At 45.5% G+C, this 18,900-nt stretch overlaps 1 protein-coding gene across 2 annotated transcripts in view; it reads left to right on the plus strand.

The window, feature by feature from the left end:
* Nucleotides 1-18,900, plus strand: part of LRRK1 (leucine rich repeat kinase 1) — an 800,699-nt gene that overhangs the window by 296,131 nt on the left and 485,668 nt on the right. For both annotated transcript variants that reach the window (XM_085644543.1, XM_085644544.1), the window contains exon 3: nucleotides 11,671-11,834. In XM_085644543.1, the coding sequence (XP_085500669.1) occupies nucleotides 11,671-11,834 (164 nt within the window). The remainder of the gene's footprint in view (nucleotides 1-11,670; nucleotides 11,835-18,900) is intronic.

The raw sequence follows: 18,900 nt of genomic DNA on the forward strand, positions 1-18,900 counted from the left end.
CATTGTTTGCTTGAATCAAGTCTTCTGTGAAGCAAAGTTACTTGGTCAGAATAAGCCGGGAAAAATCGGAAATTACTGGAAATATAGGTAAAGCAATAATCTGGATTCTGATGGATTCGTCTTCCTGTAGATTCCTAAATTTAAGAATGTCCTCCCAGGTCTCAGACTGGTCCAGAAAACTTTCTTCCTCAACAATAGCGCTCTAGCTGGGATTACCAACAGGACATGATGACACAAATATAACAGGTGCCAACCTGCCCGCTGACATTAGTTTGTTTTTTCGATGCAGTCCATAGCTTTCATGATGCTTCACCAAAAAGTTTCCTAACTTTAGATTAGGTCAAATATATCCATGGCAGGTTTGAGGATTCAAAATCTATTAGAAGTGCCACAAGCAGCCATCTCTACCAGATCCCCACATCATCTGCATCTTGTTCTTGGATCTCACCACAATTTTGTAGTACATGACTTGTGCTCCATCAGGCACCTGAAGGCCATCATGGAGCGGCAGGCCGAGTTATTTTTGGTCAAGACCCGCAGGAACAAGCTAAAGTGTACCTCTTCACCTACAGGTAAGTCTCCCAAAGGGTAATGACCTCCCAAGATGCCTTCCAAACACAGAAGGGCCATAGGAAGGGGACATTCTCTTTTTCCTCAAGGAAACAATCCAGTTCCTGGGACTGTTTGGAGTCATGACATTGTTCTCCAAGTCAAGCTCTTGCTATTCATCAGAGTCGATTCAAAACTGCTGAACATCCATTCTAAATTCACTGCTCCATTTGCTAACTCTGTTCAGGTCGAGTCCTCCTGTCGGGCCACATTGTGTTCTTTAGATTGGCTCATAACCCTCTGAACCACTTCTCAAGGGAGTACCTGCTCCGTTGGGATTGGTTCCTTCAGATGCTACAAACCAGACACCTCCCGATTCCACTTACTCAAGCTTCAACTCCTTGAAAAGGAGTGTGGACAATGGCATCATTCCCTGCCTATTTGGCGCTGTAATCCATACTGCCCCTGGAGACCACCTCAGCACCCCAGTGACCCCAACTCCACTATCCTTCGTGACAACCTCGCCAGCATCGGACTTAAACAACTCATCAACACACCGACCCACAGAGCAGGACACACCCTCGACCCAATCTTCGCAGCAGGAAACCGCGTCCAATTCAGCCACGCAACGCAGCCGCCATGGACCGACCACCACTGCGTACACTTTGCCATTAACAAACCTAAGGTACCCAAACCAGCCCCACGCCCACCACGAAGGAACTGGAGCAAGGTTACCGACAAGCAACTTAACTCCACCCTCACCCGAGGCAACCACACCTGGGCACCCGACGCAAACGACGCAGCCAGAGAACTCCACACCTGGATCTCCAAATGTGCAGACAAGCTCACCCTGCTACGCAACCCCAACAGACAATGCCCCAGGACAGCCACCTGGTTCACCACCGCTCTCCAAGAAGCCAGACGCACCTGAAGACGCCTGGAGAAGAACTGTATAAACACCAAAACAACCGAAAACCACACCACCTACAAGGACGCAATGACGGACTACCACAACCAGATCAGAGCCACCAAGAGGAACTTCATCCACAACAAAATCCTGGCCAACTCCGCCAACTCCAAGGAACTTTTCTGTGTCATTCAAGAATTCACCAACGCACGCAACAAAGCTACAGACATCACCCCATCCCAAGACCTCTGGGACAAGCTTGGAACCTATTTCCACCTCAAGAGCAACAAGCATTGGCATAGCCAATAGGTCTCGCTTTTGGAACCTTCTAAGTATTTAGTTATGCAGCACAATATCCTTGGTGCAACCACATCAACTGTTGCGTGGCTAAACACTTATAAGGTCCCAAAGGCGAGACCTATTGGCTATGCCAATGCTTGGTGTGATTGTGTGTGTGTATGGTTGTGGGTGTGGTTGCAGGTGCGGTTGTATGTGTGGTTGTGTGTGTGTGGTTTTGGGGGTGTGGTTGTGTGTGTGTGCATGTGGTTGTGTGTGTGACAGTAATACTAAAAGCATCTCAAAATAAAGGAATACAAACATCGAGTTTTTGGAAAGAGAAAGCACGTTGTAAGTCAAACGGGCGCAGCAAAGCATTAACACAACAACAAAACAAACAAGATCACTTAGCGAAGACTGAGTGCTGATAATGGATACACATAGCCCATCATCTTGAGAGTTCGATTGCAGCCAATGTGCACTCAAACCTGCCCCCTCCTTGTGAGTTGCACCCCATATTTCATGAGTTGTAACTGCTGCACCCACCATAGCGCTTTGAGATCTAAAGCGCTACATAGGTCTAATCGATTAACCAGTCGCCAACATGCTGTGCTTTTAAAGAGAATGTGCCAAAAGTTTCCAGCTTCCTCATCATGTCCTCATGAAAGCGCCAATGAAAGGACTCCCTGAATGGTGCAATGAACATGAAGCAGCCGCTGCGATCAGAAATAAACACTGTGAACGTTGTACAGATTCACAGTAACATTTCCTTAATGTTCTTTAAGTCACAAAACAGTAATACTAAAAGCATCTCAAAATAAAAGAACACAAACATCGAGTTTGTGGAAAGAGAAAGCACATTGTAAGTCAAACGGGCGCAGCAAAGCATTAACTCAACAACATGTTCTTGATGTTCTTTGAACGCCGAGAAGACAGAAGTCCTCGTCCTCTGTACCTCCCTTTGTGCATGTGACAGCACCTGGTGGCCGACCGCCCTCGGAAGCCCACCTACCCCCTCAGACCACGCCAAGAACCTCGGCATTGTACTAGACTCATCACTCACCATGAACCGACAGGTCAACGCTGTCACCTCCAGCTGCTTTAACATCCTCCGCACGACCTTCAAGTGGATCCCCCCTGACTCAAGGAAGACAGTCACCCACGCACTCATCACCAGCAGACTGGACTATGGAAACTTACTCTATGCCGGCATCAACAAGTCCCTACTCCGCAAACTTCAGACAATACAGAACACCGCCGCCAGACTCGTCCTCGGCATCCCCCAACAAGAACACATAAGCGAAAACACCTACGAAGTCTCCACTGGCTCCCTGTGGAGAAAAGTCACTTTCAAAATCCTCACTCACACCTACAAATGCCTACACAACAACGGACCCAAATACCTCAACGGCCGAATCAACTTCCACGTACCCAAAAGAAACCTCAGATTTTCCAACCTCGTACTGGCCTAAACCCCGTGCATCCACAGAGCCAGAGCAGGCGGAAGATCCTTCTCTCACATTGCAGCCAAGACCTGGAACGAGCTACCGGCAGACATTTATTGGTCTAGGCTTCATTCCCTAACTGAACCCCAGTGCTGTCCATATGTTTTCTCTGTACCAGGAATCTTAGAGATTGGATAGCATGGGCTAGCCTAACTGGCAGCTGTAATTCTACAGAATACATGAAAAAGCAATTTTTCCGATTATATCTGTGTTGGTTTGGACATTTTAAAGCAGATACTTTAAATGCGATTTGGGGGTCCGTGAATACTGAAGCCGGACCTGCCGACACACTTTGCTGCCATGTTTGGATATGATTCACTGGTTTCTCAGAAGAAGTCCTTGCCATTCTGATGGACATGCCCTTTATTAGTGAGTGGCTTTTTTTAGAGAAGTCCGACTGCTTCCTGCAACGATTCAAGAGTAATAGGCTAACTCTTGCTCCCTGCACCCGGCCTTGCCAGCCATGCAGTTCCATTGGGAATACAGGATGTTCTATTACAGGTCCAGAACTCAACAGTCCTGACAGAAGCAACCTTCTCGACCAGTCCAGTCACCTCAGCAAATGTACTGCTCCTTTCATGTAGGAGTAGATCTAAGAGTTGCCAAAAACAGTAGCAGATCCAGTCTCCTCTGTCCTTTGCTGCCTCTGCTGCCTTAAAACCTTTCTAACTCCCCATCCACACCCACATCTTCCAGTTGGAGGACAGGGGAGTTCTACCACTTTTCTACCATTTGGGAGATGATTACGACTGATTGAGCTGATCAGCAAGGGCTATGCTCTACCATTCCTGTCCTTCCCATCAAACCGCCCTCCTTCTGCTAGGGTGTGACCTATGGTACATGCCTCCATTCTGAAGGCACAAATTCAGTCAAGCTAATACCCACTTGGACAAGGGGGGGTATAGAGGGTCACAAGCTTCTAATATCTTTATTTTTTAGCCCTCAAGAAGGATGGTGGTCTCCTCCTTCTCAACTTGTCATTCAGCAGGACTTGTTCAAATTGCTATTTCTGAGCCAAGTCTTGTTGGCCTTGAATAGAGTGGGTTGGCTGGTATCTCTGTGTCTCCATCTCTAAGCTTTCCCCATTCACAGGTGTTGACCATTTGTGTTCTAGCACAATTTACGGTCTTGATGTTTACAAGAGAGCCTTTTGTTTGCATGAAAGTGCTAGTAGTTTGACTGCTTAACTGAGATTGGAGGAATCTATGTATTTTCACACTTGTATAGCTGACCTCTTGAAGGCAGCAACTATGTTGTACAGTGGCTCTTCTCCATGACTTGGGTCCTACCTCACTCCAGCAATGAGTTTAACCTTCAAAAATTCAGAGCTGAAAATGTCTCAAATGAAATATTTTCCTCCTCCAATGTGATCATAGATATTTGGAAGATGCTTCTGACTCAAATACATCTCCTGTTCATACAGGTCTTATGTCTAATTCCCCTCATGGCTGTTGGTTTCACATGCCAGATGGAGGATGATGGCCCTCCAGTCGTGATTGGTAAGACATTGGCTCGAGCGCCAAAGAAGCATCTCTGGTCTGATGCAGATATTCCTGTCAGTTCACTCGGATCTATTCTGTAGGATGAACCTTTTTATTCTCGAAGTAGGTTTCCCATTCGGCCCTTTGCTAGCAAACACAGCCTACAGTGGTCACAGACTCCTTCTCGCTGGGCTTGGGCACCCATTTGGGCTACATGCAGCCTTGGCCCTTTGGTTCATGTCAGAAGGGCATCTGCAAATAAATGTGCTTATGCTGTGGGTGATCCACTTAGCCATGAAGTCATTCCTGTATTCTATCTCAGTAAGCACCTTCCAGATTCTGCCAGACAACACCTCCACTGTTTATTAGATTAATTAATAGGCAGGGTTGTGTTGGGTCCTGGACTCTGTGTTGGGAGGTGATTTGCCTAACAGTGACTGCAGCATTGGAGGATTTTCCTGGTAGCGGGCCATCTGGTATATTCTCTCAATTTGAGAGCTCTCAGTTGCCTTCTCTCAAGAATCAAGAGTGGGAACTACACCTCGAAGTAATGGAAGTGATCGCCAGACTCTAGTGGCCATCCCTAGACTTCTTCGCCACATCTCAGAACTGGAAGAGGCCTATTCACAAACTACATTTTATTGTAATTTTAGTAGTACTGCAATATTACTACTAAATTACTACAAAATGCTGTTCACACACCTGCAAGTGTAAATCTCCACCTCCACGTCTCCTGTCATTTCTGTGGGGAGGTCCTCACACATTTAAGTTTACTACTTAGTAATAAAATTAGGAGGGAGCAGGGCAAGTGGTTGTAAATTGGGAATACTTTCTACAAAACAGGTAGGGTTTAGCAAGGAGTAGGACAGGTTTAAGAGAGTGTTATAGAGGGAGATACAGCCACCCACAAACGAGTAAGCCTTTCTTTGCTACTCACAAACTGTACTTCTAAAGTTACTACTGCGTTAAAGGACCCCAAACAGTAGTAAATGTACGCTAGCCCAGATCTGGTGTCTAGCACAACATATGGCCAACCACTGTTACTGCAACACCCTCCCATAGGAAGTAATGGTGGCAGAGGTCTTCTCATCCATGGAGGCGATCTCAATTCGGTAGATTATAGGGAAATTTAAAAAGGTTTAATAACTTGAAAAAATCGAAAATATTTTTTTGTTAAATATTGATGTAAATTCATTTTATATATTCATTTAAATGTAGAACAATATAAAAAATGGTACAGCACTATTAAGTTAAATTTGAATTAAGCAATTAATTTACATATATATATATAATTAAATTAGTATTTTAAAAAAAGATTTATTAACAAAAAATCCACGTGAAGTAAAATGTTCATAGTTATTCATTTAGTTAAAAAAATTAAAAGGTATTTATAGAAATAATATATATATTTTTTTTTACAAATAGATACTTTTTAAAATTAATTACAAAAGGTTATTAAAATATTTAATAAAAAATATTTTAATTAAATTTACGTTTTAATTTAAAATTTTATATATATATATATATATATATATGTGCTTATGTGTGTATATATATTATATATATATATATATATATATATATATATATATTTAAAAAGTCATAACAATTTAATGTAAACTTTTTTCTTATGTATTCCTATGTATTCTATTTTTAGTCCCATTATTTTCTACAAGAGGATGTTGCAGTGTCAGTGGCTCGTCATGTCTGGTACTGGCGTACTACTGCTCCTTTACCAGGAGTTGGAAACATGTAACTTTACACTTTTGAGTAACTTTACGCTTTGATTTTGCGAATAGCCCAAAGTAGTAAAGTTACTCAAAAGTGTAAGATAAAATTTGCTAGTAGTAAATCTAGGCATATAGATTTACCTTTGTGAATAGACCCTGAATTGTCCTTAATTTGGTGCCATGCTCTTCACTCTGAATGGTTCCCTAAGGTTCAGCTGATCTTGGACTCCGATGTATGCGATTCCCCTGATTCTGCATTTGTTGAATGTCCTGCAGAATGTGTGCCATAGTTGGACCGAGCTGATCCTTTTTGTCTCTGATTGGGCAAGGAGGATCTGCTACACCGATCTGTTAGCACTAAATACTTAGCTGCTTCTTTCTCTCTCATACAGGGTGGACCTCCTGTTCCAACAGGATGAAAATGCCCTCCACCCCAATTACCAATTGAGCAGTGCAAGTCCCTTTGCCGCCCTGCCTAAGTTGCAGATACCATCTTGGCTGCCAAAAACCCACCACAAAATCCATTTATGCGGATCGCGGAAACACGTTTATGTATGAATCCCTTTTAATCATGACTATCTGGTGTTCTGACGTTCGCATTATGCACTCTCCCTTGCATACCTGGGGCTAGTAATGGCTACAGTCAACAGATACATGGCTGCCCTACTTGCCGAAATTGGTTTGGGCCTTTTGTATGGCCCTTTCTATTGCCCTACCATCCTTTTTCTCTCATCCTTGTCCCTCCAAGGAAGAGAAGAGGTTGCGTTGACTGGTTCCCAAACATGCCATTTCCTACTACATTGACTGCACTTGACAGGACTAAGTGGCTGTTTATTAAGATCTTCTACGCCTTGTCCAAGAAAGACCCTCTGTAGGACACTAGGACCATGGCTGTTTCCACATCTGGTAGCTGACTTCTGCTGCTTAGGGAAATTATAATCTCTGCAGACATTATTGCCTCAGAATCCAATAATGCATGACGGATACGTTGCCGGGGATGTGCTGCATAACTTCCATGATTAAAATTGCACTACTCATTCGCACCTCTTCGTATTCATTCTCAAGGTGAATCCCTTGAGAATCCCGTGAGTCCCAGCCAGTCATCTCTTCTTGTGTTTGGTCAGATCACCACTTAATAAATACCATCATTACTATTGCTGGCCGGACTCTTGCTCCCCTGATGGCCGGCGGCTCCTCACGCAAATGGAGTACCTTCGACTCTCAGGGCTTTCTCACAACCCTGGCCGACACTCGGCCATCTTTTAACTCCCCTGATAACATCGAAGGACTAGAACAAGACATCAGTTCCTGGCTGAAGTCAGCCAGCGACCTTTATGCCCCCCTAACCAAATTCCCCCCCACCAGACACCACAATTCCCACAGGTGGTTTTCTGATGACCTTAAGCAACAGAAAACAAAAACCCGTCAGCTGGAACGTACCTGGAGACGTGATTATTCCAACGTAGCCAGGCAGTCCTATATGACTGCACGTAGGGAATATAAATCGGCCATCATTGCAGCAAAAACAGAGCACTTCTCTATCAGGATCTCATCCGCAGCAAATAAATCAAAAGAGGTGTTCAAGGTAATGAACGAACTCACTACCGACGACAGGACTCTCCCAGCCCAAACCCCCACACAAGAAGCCTGTGACACTCTCAATCTCTATTTTTGGGAAAAGATTGAAAAAATTAAAAACTCTATACCTTCTCTACCCAAGTCACTCACATTGAACCTTCCCCCGGACAATTCCCTCACGTTCTCTACCTTCCCTACCTTGGACGCACCCTCACTGGCGGAACTCGCCATTCGTGTGAAATCAGGCTCTCCTAACGACAGATGTCCACCTTCCGTATTGCGGAGTATCTGTCTTAGCTTACCCGACTGTGTTTTACCCCTGCTAAATGGCTCGCTCAACAGAGGCATTGTCCCTAGTTCTTTTAAGGAGGCTACCCTCTTGCCCCTCCTTAAGAAACCCGGTGCTGATTCTGCACAACCGTCGAACTATCGTCCTATTTCCCTTCTCCCCTATTTTTCAAAACTTTTGGAGGCTCATGTCACTTGCTGCCTCTCCAATTTTATTGAATCTTCTGGTTATCTTGCACCTAACCAGGCCGGCTTCAGGCCTGCCCACTCTACTGAGGCTGTCATTTTGGCAGTCTTGGAGACTCTCAGGAGGAACGCAGATGCAGGAGTCTCTCAGGCCCTTGTACTTCTGGATCTATCCGCCGCATTTGACACGGTGGACCATGACATCCTTCTCCACCGTGTCAGGCAAGCGGGCATCCAGGGCTCCGCCCTTAAATGGGTTGAGTCCTTTTTGATTGGCAGAACTCAGGCCGTTCGCCTAGGCCCTTACACTGCAACCAAAACGCCCGTGGTTTGCGGAGTCCCTCAGGGCTCCTCCCTCTCACCGCTCTTGTTCAATCTATACCTCAGGCCCCTGATTCAATCCCTTCAGAAATGGGACGCAGTTGTTTACAACTATGCCGATGATCTTCAGATTATCTTCTCTCTTAATTCCCCCTACGATATCAAAACATTTCATTCCGTGATGATTCATATTCAATCCTGGATGAACCAGAATCAATTGAAGCTAAATCCCGGAAAAACTGAGCTTCTCCTCCCTGGACTCAGTCACATCCACTGGGGCCCACAGTTTTGGCCCTCGGAGCTTGGTTTCCCTCCAGCCCCGGTCAAATCAGTGAAGAGCCTGGGAGTGATTATTGACTCCGAATTATCCCTCAAAAATCAAGTGGGTGCGGTCATTTCATCATGCATGTATCAGCTCCGGAAGATTCGTAAAGTTCGTCATCTACTCCCACCTGCCGCACTCACCCAAGTCGTCATTGCACTTGTGCTCTCTCGGCTGGACTTCTCGAATTCCCTTTATCATGGCCTCCCTCAATCTCTGTTACATCGGCTTCAGGTAGTTCAGAATCAAGCGGCCCGTCTCATTTACAAAACCCCCAGATGGCAATCGGCTAAACCTTTGCTTCATAAATTACACTGGCTACCAATAGGCCAGAGAGTAGCCTTTAAGGTGGCCTGCCTCACATTCAAAGCTCTCCATTGTCCCGGCCCGCGTTCCTCAAATCCTTAATCATCCCTCATCACCCAATACGTAACCTTCGATCTGCTTATCGCCACCTACTTGTCACCCCTAAAATTAAAACAAAGAAATTCGGTGGCCGCCGCTTTTCTTACCTGGCTCCCAGTCTCTGGAACCCTCTTCCTCTCCTCATCAAATCCACTCCCTCCCTCTTGAACTTTAGGAAGTTACTAAAAACTCACCTTTTCATTCTTTAAGTCTAAACCTAAGCGACTCTCGCCATATTCGTTTCTCGCTCTCTCTGTCTCAACAGCGCCAGGAAGCCTTTGGTGTCAGCGCGCTTTACAAGTTCCACTTAAGATAAGATAAGATAAGGTGAGGAATCTGCAGGAAGGTGCATCTTTCTGAAGTAAAAGTTACTTAACTTTGGTAACGACATTTCTGGTGGACACATAATCGTCCTGCAGATTCCCTCCCGCTCTGCCGTCAGCCTGATGTGTTAGTGCCATTAAATAAATTGCCAAGGTATGTTAGGGGGTTTTGTTGCCTTCGTATTTGCTGCCTGGAATCCTCTCAGGACTCCACTTCCAGATGATTTTGCCCCGCCACTGGTTGATGTCAGGGCTTAGGTTGGCGCCTACCATATGCTGGTATCGTTTTGTCTAGTGGGAAGAGTCGTGACTGAAATCTCATGGTGCAACCTGACAGAGCTGTGGAACTACTGCATTCGAACAAGTTTTACTCCTGGGAGGAACTGAAGGGAGATTATATATCCACCAGAAATAAAACTGCTGAAGGTAGCTTGTACTTTGAGCTAGATTTTATTGATATAAGGAAAATTACAAACATCCGTAGTCATATCCTTTATACTCCTTGAAACTCTCAGGGATGTCTAAGGGAAAAGACGCAGAAATGCCACCAATATATCCCCCGTCCCTCCATGCTGTATCTTGACCCTTCCATGGGCGAATAATGAGCCATGCGGCTTCAGCATTTGTTATGGAAGTGGAATTCACCTTTGCTTCCCCTGCTTTTCAGTTGTATCCTTCTCAATATAAAAATGACTTGTATCAGGTAAAGTTTTTCTCTTGTGTTTTTTGACAGAAGTCCGTTTTCTTGCCTTTGGTAATGATTCCCATAAGAAAGGGCTTTTTTATTAGTATGGTATGGCTACTGGTTCCTTGTGCAAGTGATGCTTCCTCCCCGCTGTCTCATCTCCTGATTTTCGAATTCTGAGAATCGTTTCAGTGCTCCTAATTTAACAATACAGCAGACACTGTGTGCTCCTTTTAGAAAGTTAAATACGCTTTGTAGTAATAGTTGAGTGTTTTCATTCTTTACAGTTTGTTTTAAAGTATTGTTTTGTTTATTTATTCTTAGTGCATTTCTAATTGGTGTTTTTTTATTTTTTTATTTTGTGTCTTACTATTGTACACAATCAAATAAAAAAATATTAATGCTTGCCACTACGATGGCAACCGAAAATTTGACAGTCGCCTGCTGCCGGTGCCACACTGGAATTTTGGAACCCAGGCCACCAAAACTAAATAAATACCTTAGTACAAAGAGATGCCCAAATCAAAGTGATAAGAATGATCTAGGAAAGATACTATAACATTTTATTACTTACACAGAGCACTCCAGATACCAAATACATGTATAATGATATCATAAAGATCTATTGTACAGAGAGGATACCATAATGACTTACCACATCCATTGACCACGCTAGAGAGATGTGACACAGAGCCAACAATCTTAGAAACACATTGTACAGAGAGGAGACCATACAATATTAACACATGTTACACACTCTAAGGACACCGTATATTTTCCAGTGACTGGACTCGTACATGGTTTACACCAGAGAGATGTGATTCACGATTCCAAAATCACAAAGAAGCATTGTACAGAGAAGAGACCATAGAGGCTTAACACATACATGGACTAAACCAGAGAGACTTCATACATAAAGAAATATACCGTACAGATGTCATCAATTTGCAGTAGTCGTGTTTGATTTATCTTGTTTGTACCCACCAATCCAGTGTAAAGTTAGATTTTAAACCCAATGACTTGAATTCTTCATATATCGAATGATCCAATACCACTACAGCTTCCTAAGAGTATGTGTACATTAATGAAATGCACCGTTTTTGTTTTGTCACAGTCCCTGTGGACATGGGAAACAAGCAACCCACGCTGAGCCATGGCTCCGCCAGCCAGTGCCCTGTGATAGGAAGCATCCAGGCTGCCTATAAGGAAGGAGACGCCTGCAAAGCCCTCGAGCTCATCAAGTCAGCCTGTGAAGAAAACCTACTGAAGCTGGAAAAGGTACTTGAAAACCTCAGGCTAATGGAATGCTTCGGTTTATTGATCAAACTGACTTTTATAGAAAGAAAATGTTATTAACATTTGTTACTTGGAGCCTTTCTTTATCTAACACGATACAATTTTACTGGAAACCTAATTTCTCTGTGCATTTGTCTATTTATAGTGCTCAATACAAAACAGTCAGGCATTTTCTCTGCGTCCCGAGGCAGTCAGTGATTACTGGGCGGTGTCTGTGATGGGTGATTGTGTGTACCAGTGATCTTCCAGAGAGCATCTGGCAGCATTTGCACACTATGTAAAAGTCTAGGTTACTTTTGGTCCTCTTGGATAACCAGTTTAGTCTACTTAGATACCGAAATTATTCCCTTTATGCACAAAGAGCAGTCAAGCCTTACGCTTAGTGATAGAGTCTGGAACTGTGATACAGTTGACACACAAAATTCACACAATAAGCTCCATATCCAGTACAAGGCTCTTGCAAAGATGGCTATTTTATTTACACGCAGGAAAGTAATGCACTTAAATTGTAAACTGCATAAAAATGGCAAAATGAAATTTGACTCAAAACTCAATTCGCATTATAAGACCAATAACACAGGGCTTTCTGGCCAATAGTGTCTGATGGCGGAGGGATCGGGCATTCGTGGCTAACTTCAGGACACATTAGGTCTCCATTATTTTACTGTGGACTGCCCATGTTGAGTTGGGGATTGCCAGTCAGTGGGGCTAAGGCACCGGCTAGAATGTTACACTGTATGAAGATGGCTATGAAAATGTTGTAAAGGCCTTTCTCTTTAAGGCCTTGTTGGAATGGTGGTGGTTGGAATGTACACCTTTATGAGCATATGTTCTGTGTGTTGGATTCTGGCATTTGCCAATTGGAATTTTCCTGTTGTAAGTTCAGTTTGGCATCCAAAATGAACAGGGCTCCCACCCAGGTAAACCAACCAAATTAGTTGTAGTGCTGCAAATTGGGAAGGACAGTAGGGTGGAAGGGTTTTGATTGAGAGAAACACAAAATTACCTAGCTCGATGTGTATATGGCAAAACTAAATGCTTCAGTAGTGTAATCTCTCTCATCAGCGTTTGCATTGTTTATTGATACCAGTTTGAATTAATTGCTTTTACATTTACCAATCCTTAGACTTTTTTTTATTAAATGTTGTTTGAGTTGAGGACACCCATGCTAAACAGCTGTGAAGGTTAAACTATGTCAGGCGTGCAACACCCATTGGGCTTAAATTTCTTGAGCCCCCCTCCCCCAACTCCCCACCTCCACCTGTTGTAGCCTTGGCTGGGTCTGCCGTGTCCGGTAGATCTCCTCAGTCAAAGCCTCCTGTTCCTGAGCCCATTTGCAGCCGGGCCTTCGCGCAATAACCACACTCCATGCTGTAAAAGGCCATTTTATTAGGACAAGGTTGCAACATTAAACTTTATTAACAGTGCATAACTGCAAATATATAACTTTTATCATAACCATGCAGATCATTCTTCCCATTCATTATCAAACCAATTCACCTGTTTCCATCACCCCTTTCACACTGCGACCTCCTTCATCTCCTCATCTCATCTTCACTTGCCCTCACAAACATCCTCTCTGGAATTTCTGCCGGGCTCCTCGCACCCCGTGATCAGTCACCTGTGTTCCCTTTCCCCTCCCCGAGGGGTGGATCAGCCCGTATGTGACTCACCACCCTCCAAAGTTCCGCAAACGCCTATGCCCTGCAACCTGTCCTAAACTGGCACGCCAAACCATCTCAGCCGTACCCCTCTCCTACAACCTGTAGGGTGGGTGGGCAGACTAAATTAAACCCTACCTTCCCGGTTGTGCTGTGTGAGGAAGAGGCTGTATTCTCCTCTTCCTGACACCTTTATACCCCACCCTACTCCCTCCACTTCCCCTACTCCCTTGACCCCCACCCCACCTTGTCCTTCCAGCCTTGTGCGAAGTAGCCCAGGGGAAGACTGGTCTGCGACATTCACTTCCCCCGGGGGCCGGCATTGCTTTTTCAGTTTTTTTACCTATTGCTTCGCCTTGTCGGGCGAGACCGCATCCCCCAAGCCTAATTGGTTCACAGACCTCTGTCTGCCTAGCTGGTTTACAAATTCTCAGCAGTCATTTTATAATCCTGGCGGCTTACTGTCGTGGGACGTCCGGTATTAACACTGCTACTGTCACATTAACTTTTATTTCATTTGGCACCACCATTTTAACTGAGCTGCTTTCATGGTGCTGCATTTGTTTATATATATTCTTTTTAAAGTAGTTTTACGAATCTATTGAAAGGACTACCAACATACTTGTGTTTGCCATGATTAACAGTTCCTGCTGCATAGTGCAAGAGCTCTCTCCAGCACTTTACTTCCAAGATTACGACCTTGTTTTCCTCCATACTGTTATAAAGTGTTTTACTAGGCCCGTGCTAAATTTGTGTTCCGCCAGCGTAAAGTGTAATTTCGGGTATAGGTGTTACACAAAATCCCCCAAATGATGCTATATCGTGTAATTGCACACTGTTGCTTGGGAAATTTAGCACAAGTGCACGGACAACATGAATGTCCGGAATATGAGCATTGCATTTTTCAATAAAATATAGCCCCAAATGCTTGTTTTGCATTTTGTGCAGTTTTGCTTTACTTTCCGAAATGCAATGAAATTACACAAAAGCAAATTATGCGAATTTCACACACCCTTACTTTTTACATACCTTAGACTATATCTGTTAGATGAAATCATTTACCCAGCTGGTGCTCCAATTAGTCTGGATGGAGAATAAGAAATGTATTCAACATGTACTGCTACCAGAGGATTGCCATTAACTAAATGTGAACATGAGCTCCCAATTTTTCTGCCAAATACCTTTTGAAATAGATGAGGGAGGGTAGTGGTGTTCCTAAAAAGGAAAAGACCTGCACATCAAAATACACACAAGTATATGAAAATAAGTCAATGGCGTATTGTTTGGACACCATCTACTGACCTACTACTCCTTTATTAAGGTTTTGTCGAAATTTCATAGATCGTCTACTTGACCCACACTTGATGTGCTTCGTATCCAATCTTTGGACTTCATTGCACGTACTTTACTTATATAGCCTTGAGAAAGTCTTTAGTACCAATAATGTACTAATGAAACACGTGTTGGCTGTTTTCGTTTTGGATTTTGATTCAGCTATCGAATAAAAGAATATTTTTCATCAAAAACAACATGGACCTTTCATCTCATACTTTCTGAACAGAAGATTTCCACAGATGATCTTTGGATATATATACATATCTGTTTCTTTTTCTGAATAACGCATGTGTTTATTATTGGTTATTCAGTTGGACCTTTTATACACTGTTTATGGTTGTGCTGTAATAGCTCTATCTTGCACCTTTTGAAATAGGCTCATCTTTGGGGCAGATACAGAAAAATATTGCGCAACACAGTGCAGAAACAAAGATGCTGGTATTTGCTGCGCAGGGTGCAAAAGCAGAGCAAAGCCATATTTACTAAATATGGACTACTGCCGATGTCTTACCCTGCACTGATGGTCTTTAAGGCCCACTAGTGCCATGCACAAAACTTTGCACCATAGTGAAAAGATCTGTGTGTGCTGTCTAGCATATTGTTTTAAATTGGAAGCAGACCATGCCTAGTACAAAATAGTATACATGGACAAATTATAAAACATTTCCTACATGGGATGTGTGCTATAAAGTGCAGCACACACGAAATGGGTGAAATGTTCGTAGATATAAAAACAGTTTGCCTTCTTCACTCCTGCCTCAATGACGGGATATTTTTTGATTGCAAAGCCCTAACAGTTTTAGTAGGTGGGGCTTTGCATCAAAAACCATGGGTGGTAGCACTGGAACACACAAGTGCCATCCACGGAACACCCTATTGACACAAGGGAGTGCAAAGCACTATTTGTACTACAAAAGGCCCTTTTCAGATAAAAGGTTTTGCACTGGAAATGAAATGCCATATCAAAACATTGTGCCACGTTGCGTCACTGTACCTGACTTTGCAGCAGTGCACAGTCTTGATAAATCAGTCCCAAGATTTTATGTGTAGCAGTTATATGGAAGATAGTGCAGATTGTTCTTTTGTCAACTGGAAGAGGTTGCAAGAATTTCATGTATCATAGGCTTCCATAAGTGCACTGCTTCCCTTATAGAAAGCTGAGGATCAGATCTGTCCACAGAGGTACTCCCAGCCCTTCCCCCACCAAGAAAAAACTCAAGAGCCGGGGGTGTGGCCTGACTCGACATGGCATAGGACGCACTTCCAAGGGCTCTGGACTCCTAAGGTCTTTCTCCTCGCAATCCACCGCATTTGAACCGCCATCCTGCCTCCCGAGTACCGCACTGGAGACGTGGCAGCCTCTGTAGTCACTGGACAGCTTTGCTGGCTGCTGGGGGTCTGCCCAAGCACCACAGACTGAGAGACTGCTGCAGGAGTGAGAGGAGGCCACACTACTGTCATCTTCCCCAGGCTTAAGGGATCGACCGGACCGTACAAGCCAGGGCCGCTGTGAAATCTGCGTCGGTGCCCTACCTGAGCTCCGGCACTTTGAAACAACAGTGATGTGTGCCTGCAGCGCCTAAGTCCACTGAAACATTAAGAGTGCCTGTAGACTGGGTGCTGGCGAGGCGCGGGCCCGGGGGCGATTCAGGCCCTGAGACAAGTGGTATGGCTTCATGCCCTGCCCGGGATACCCCTAGGCTTGACTGCACTCCACCTGATGCCACACCGGCTGTGTGGAGTACCTGAAGACACAACTCCTTTCGGACCAGGAGGCCTCCATACCGGCCCCTGGGTCTGCGGCGGTGAGTATGATTTCCCAGGGATGTGCACGAGGGTGAGACCTGGCTGCCCCATGGCGGGCTCTACGGCTATTGAAGGGAGGCCCTAGAGATGAATGCATGCTAATGCCCTTTCCCCTGGATCAGGGTGTTAAAGACTGGGCCCTGATGCTGAGGCGTGGATGGCCTGGAGCCTTGCCCGAGCCCCTCAGAGGGATTGCAAGAGGTACAACTGGCTGCATTAGAAGAGACACTATTGGCCCCCAGAAAGAATCTTGGCTGCCCCACCCCCTCCCAGCATATCCCCTGCTGAGTACCTTAGTGGCCTGGGGATCCTGTTCGGACTGAAGGTGCCTTGCCGGGTGGCCTTGGTGGGGGCTTAGTGCCCGGAACCTGGCAATGGCCTAGAGCTGCACTGAGCACTGCACACAGCTAAAGGCTCGTGAGGATGAGGTCCCCTCTGCTTGGTGAAGGAGTGAGGCTACCCCCTATGCACCTGGCCTACGACATCCTCCATGGTGAATTTCGGACTGCCTGGGCATTCTTGACCGCCGGGACCTGCAGCTTGGAGTTCTGCTCACCCACCAGGTTCTGCCATTCTGCCTGCAGTATCCTGTACACCCGCCCATACTCCGGGCCCTCCACCGTTTGGGACACTGGCCTGAGCCTCTGTGCGCTGCTTGGTGGGCCCCCGATCCACCGTGGATGCCCTGTAATGCCCTTTGGTAAATCCACCATAACCATAACCATAACCCCAACTGGAGCTGTGGCCACATGCACCTCTGTCACCTCCCTGTGGCAACAAAGTAACACGCCGACCATGGACTCCTCCAGTGTGGCAACGGAGGCGCCCCTGGCACCAGCCTGTCCAGCTCCCCTTCACCCAAGCTTACATGTACAATTTCCTCAATGAGCTGCGGACTGAGATCGGGTCACTTAAAACCGAATTTAAAACCTATATCCACAAACTCACACACAATGTCGACAGCCTTGGTGAAAGAGTCAGCGATATGGAACAGATGTTGGACTCCCAGATTGAGGAATTTGAGGCCCTCTGGCGCTGTATGGGGACTTTGGAAGACCAGTCAATAGACCTCCAACTGAAACATGAAGACATTGAAAATCTCATCCGGAGGAAAAATATTTGCATCAGGGGTGTCCTTTGTGGCGGATCTCCTGCATGCCATCCATGGAGACCCAAACGTCTCCCTCCCCCTCCCCTCCCCCCCCTCCCCCACATGTTGGACAGAGCACACAGAGTGGCTGGAACTCTGGGGCGCACCGACCTCCCACCAAACATTCTCGCACGTGCATGTTTCTTTGTCGAAAAAAAAGACTGTTCTGCAGGCCTCACAGTAAAAGCCCGACCTGGTGTACAAGGATCACACAGTTTAACTGTTTCAGGATCTTGCACCCTCAGGCACCACAGGGATTTCTGAACTGTCACCAATAAGCTCAGAGAACTCAATATCTTATACCAATGGGGCCACACCTTCACCATCATTTTTGAGAGGTAGGGCAAGTGCAGAATCCCCCCAATTCCTGAAAGAAGGCCAGCGTCTTTTGAACATTCAGCCAACTTCCGAGGGGGATAGTCCGTCCCCGCCTGAAACACTGGTCCGGCGGACCCCGTCTTGTCTACAGTGCCATCCCGAAATGGCTCAAAATGAAGTAGAGACCTCCAGTCACAGGAAGCCAAAAGGACATTATCCAGCACTTGTGGAATCTGGAAGCACCCTATATCCCTCCCTCATTGGCAGCAGAATGTGTATGATTTATCATGCCCTCCACTACTTCTCCACAGGGAGCCCATAAGGCGACCCCCCAGAGTGGCATCACCTCACAAACCTTTCGACTGGCTCGAACCTTTGCTGAAGGCCGCCATTTTCTACTGCCTTAGAGACCTGGGGTCAACCTAAGGAGTCCCCGTCCCCCATCCAGGGGGGCGAACGACGCCCGTCACTACGGACCCTCAGCCATGACAGCGGACATGGACATCTCCAGTTTTCATTTGTGAGGTGCCACAAACCCTGTCCATCGGGGTCCTTGGGGGCATGTTGGGCCCCGGACTGGCTCTTGCTGTCCCTCGAAACCAGAATTTTGGGGAGTGACTTCCCCTGGTCGGCCGGCGTTCCCAAGCCCTTATTATTATTATTATTATTATGTGTGTTCTTATATAGCGCTCAACTTATCCTTGGGCATCTTGGCGCTTGCATTGGGAACCCGTCCTGGTTTTTCCCTGTGAGATAACCCGTACTGGGCATCCCCAAG

The sequence above is a fragment of the Triturus cristatus genome, chromosome 3_1 (assembly GCF_964204655.1).
Source record: "Triturus cristatus chromosome 3_1, aTriCri1.1, whole genome shotgun sequence".
NCBI lineage: Eukaryota > Metazoa > Chordata > Amphibia > Caudata > Salamandridae > Triturus > Triturus cristatus.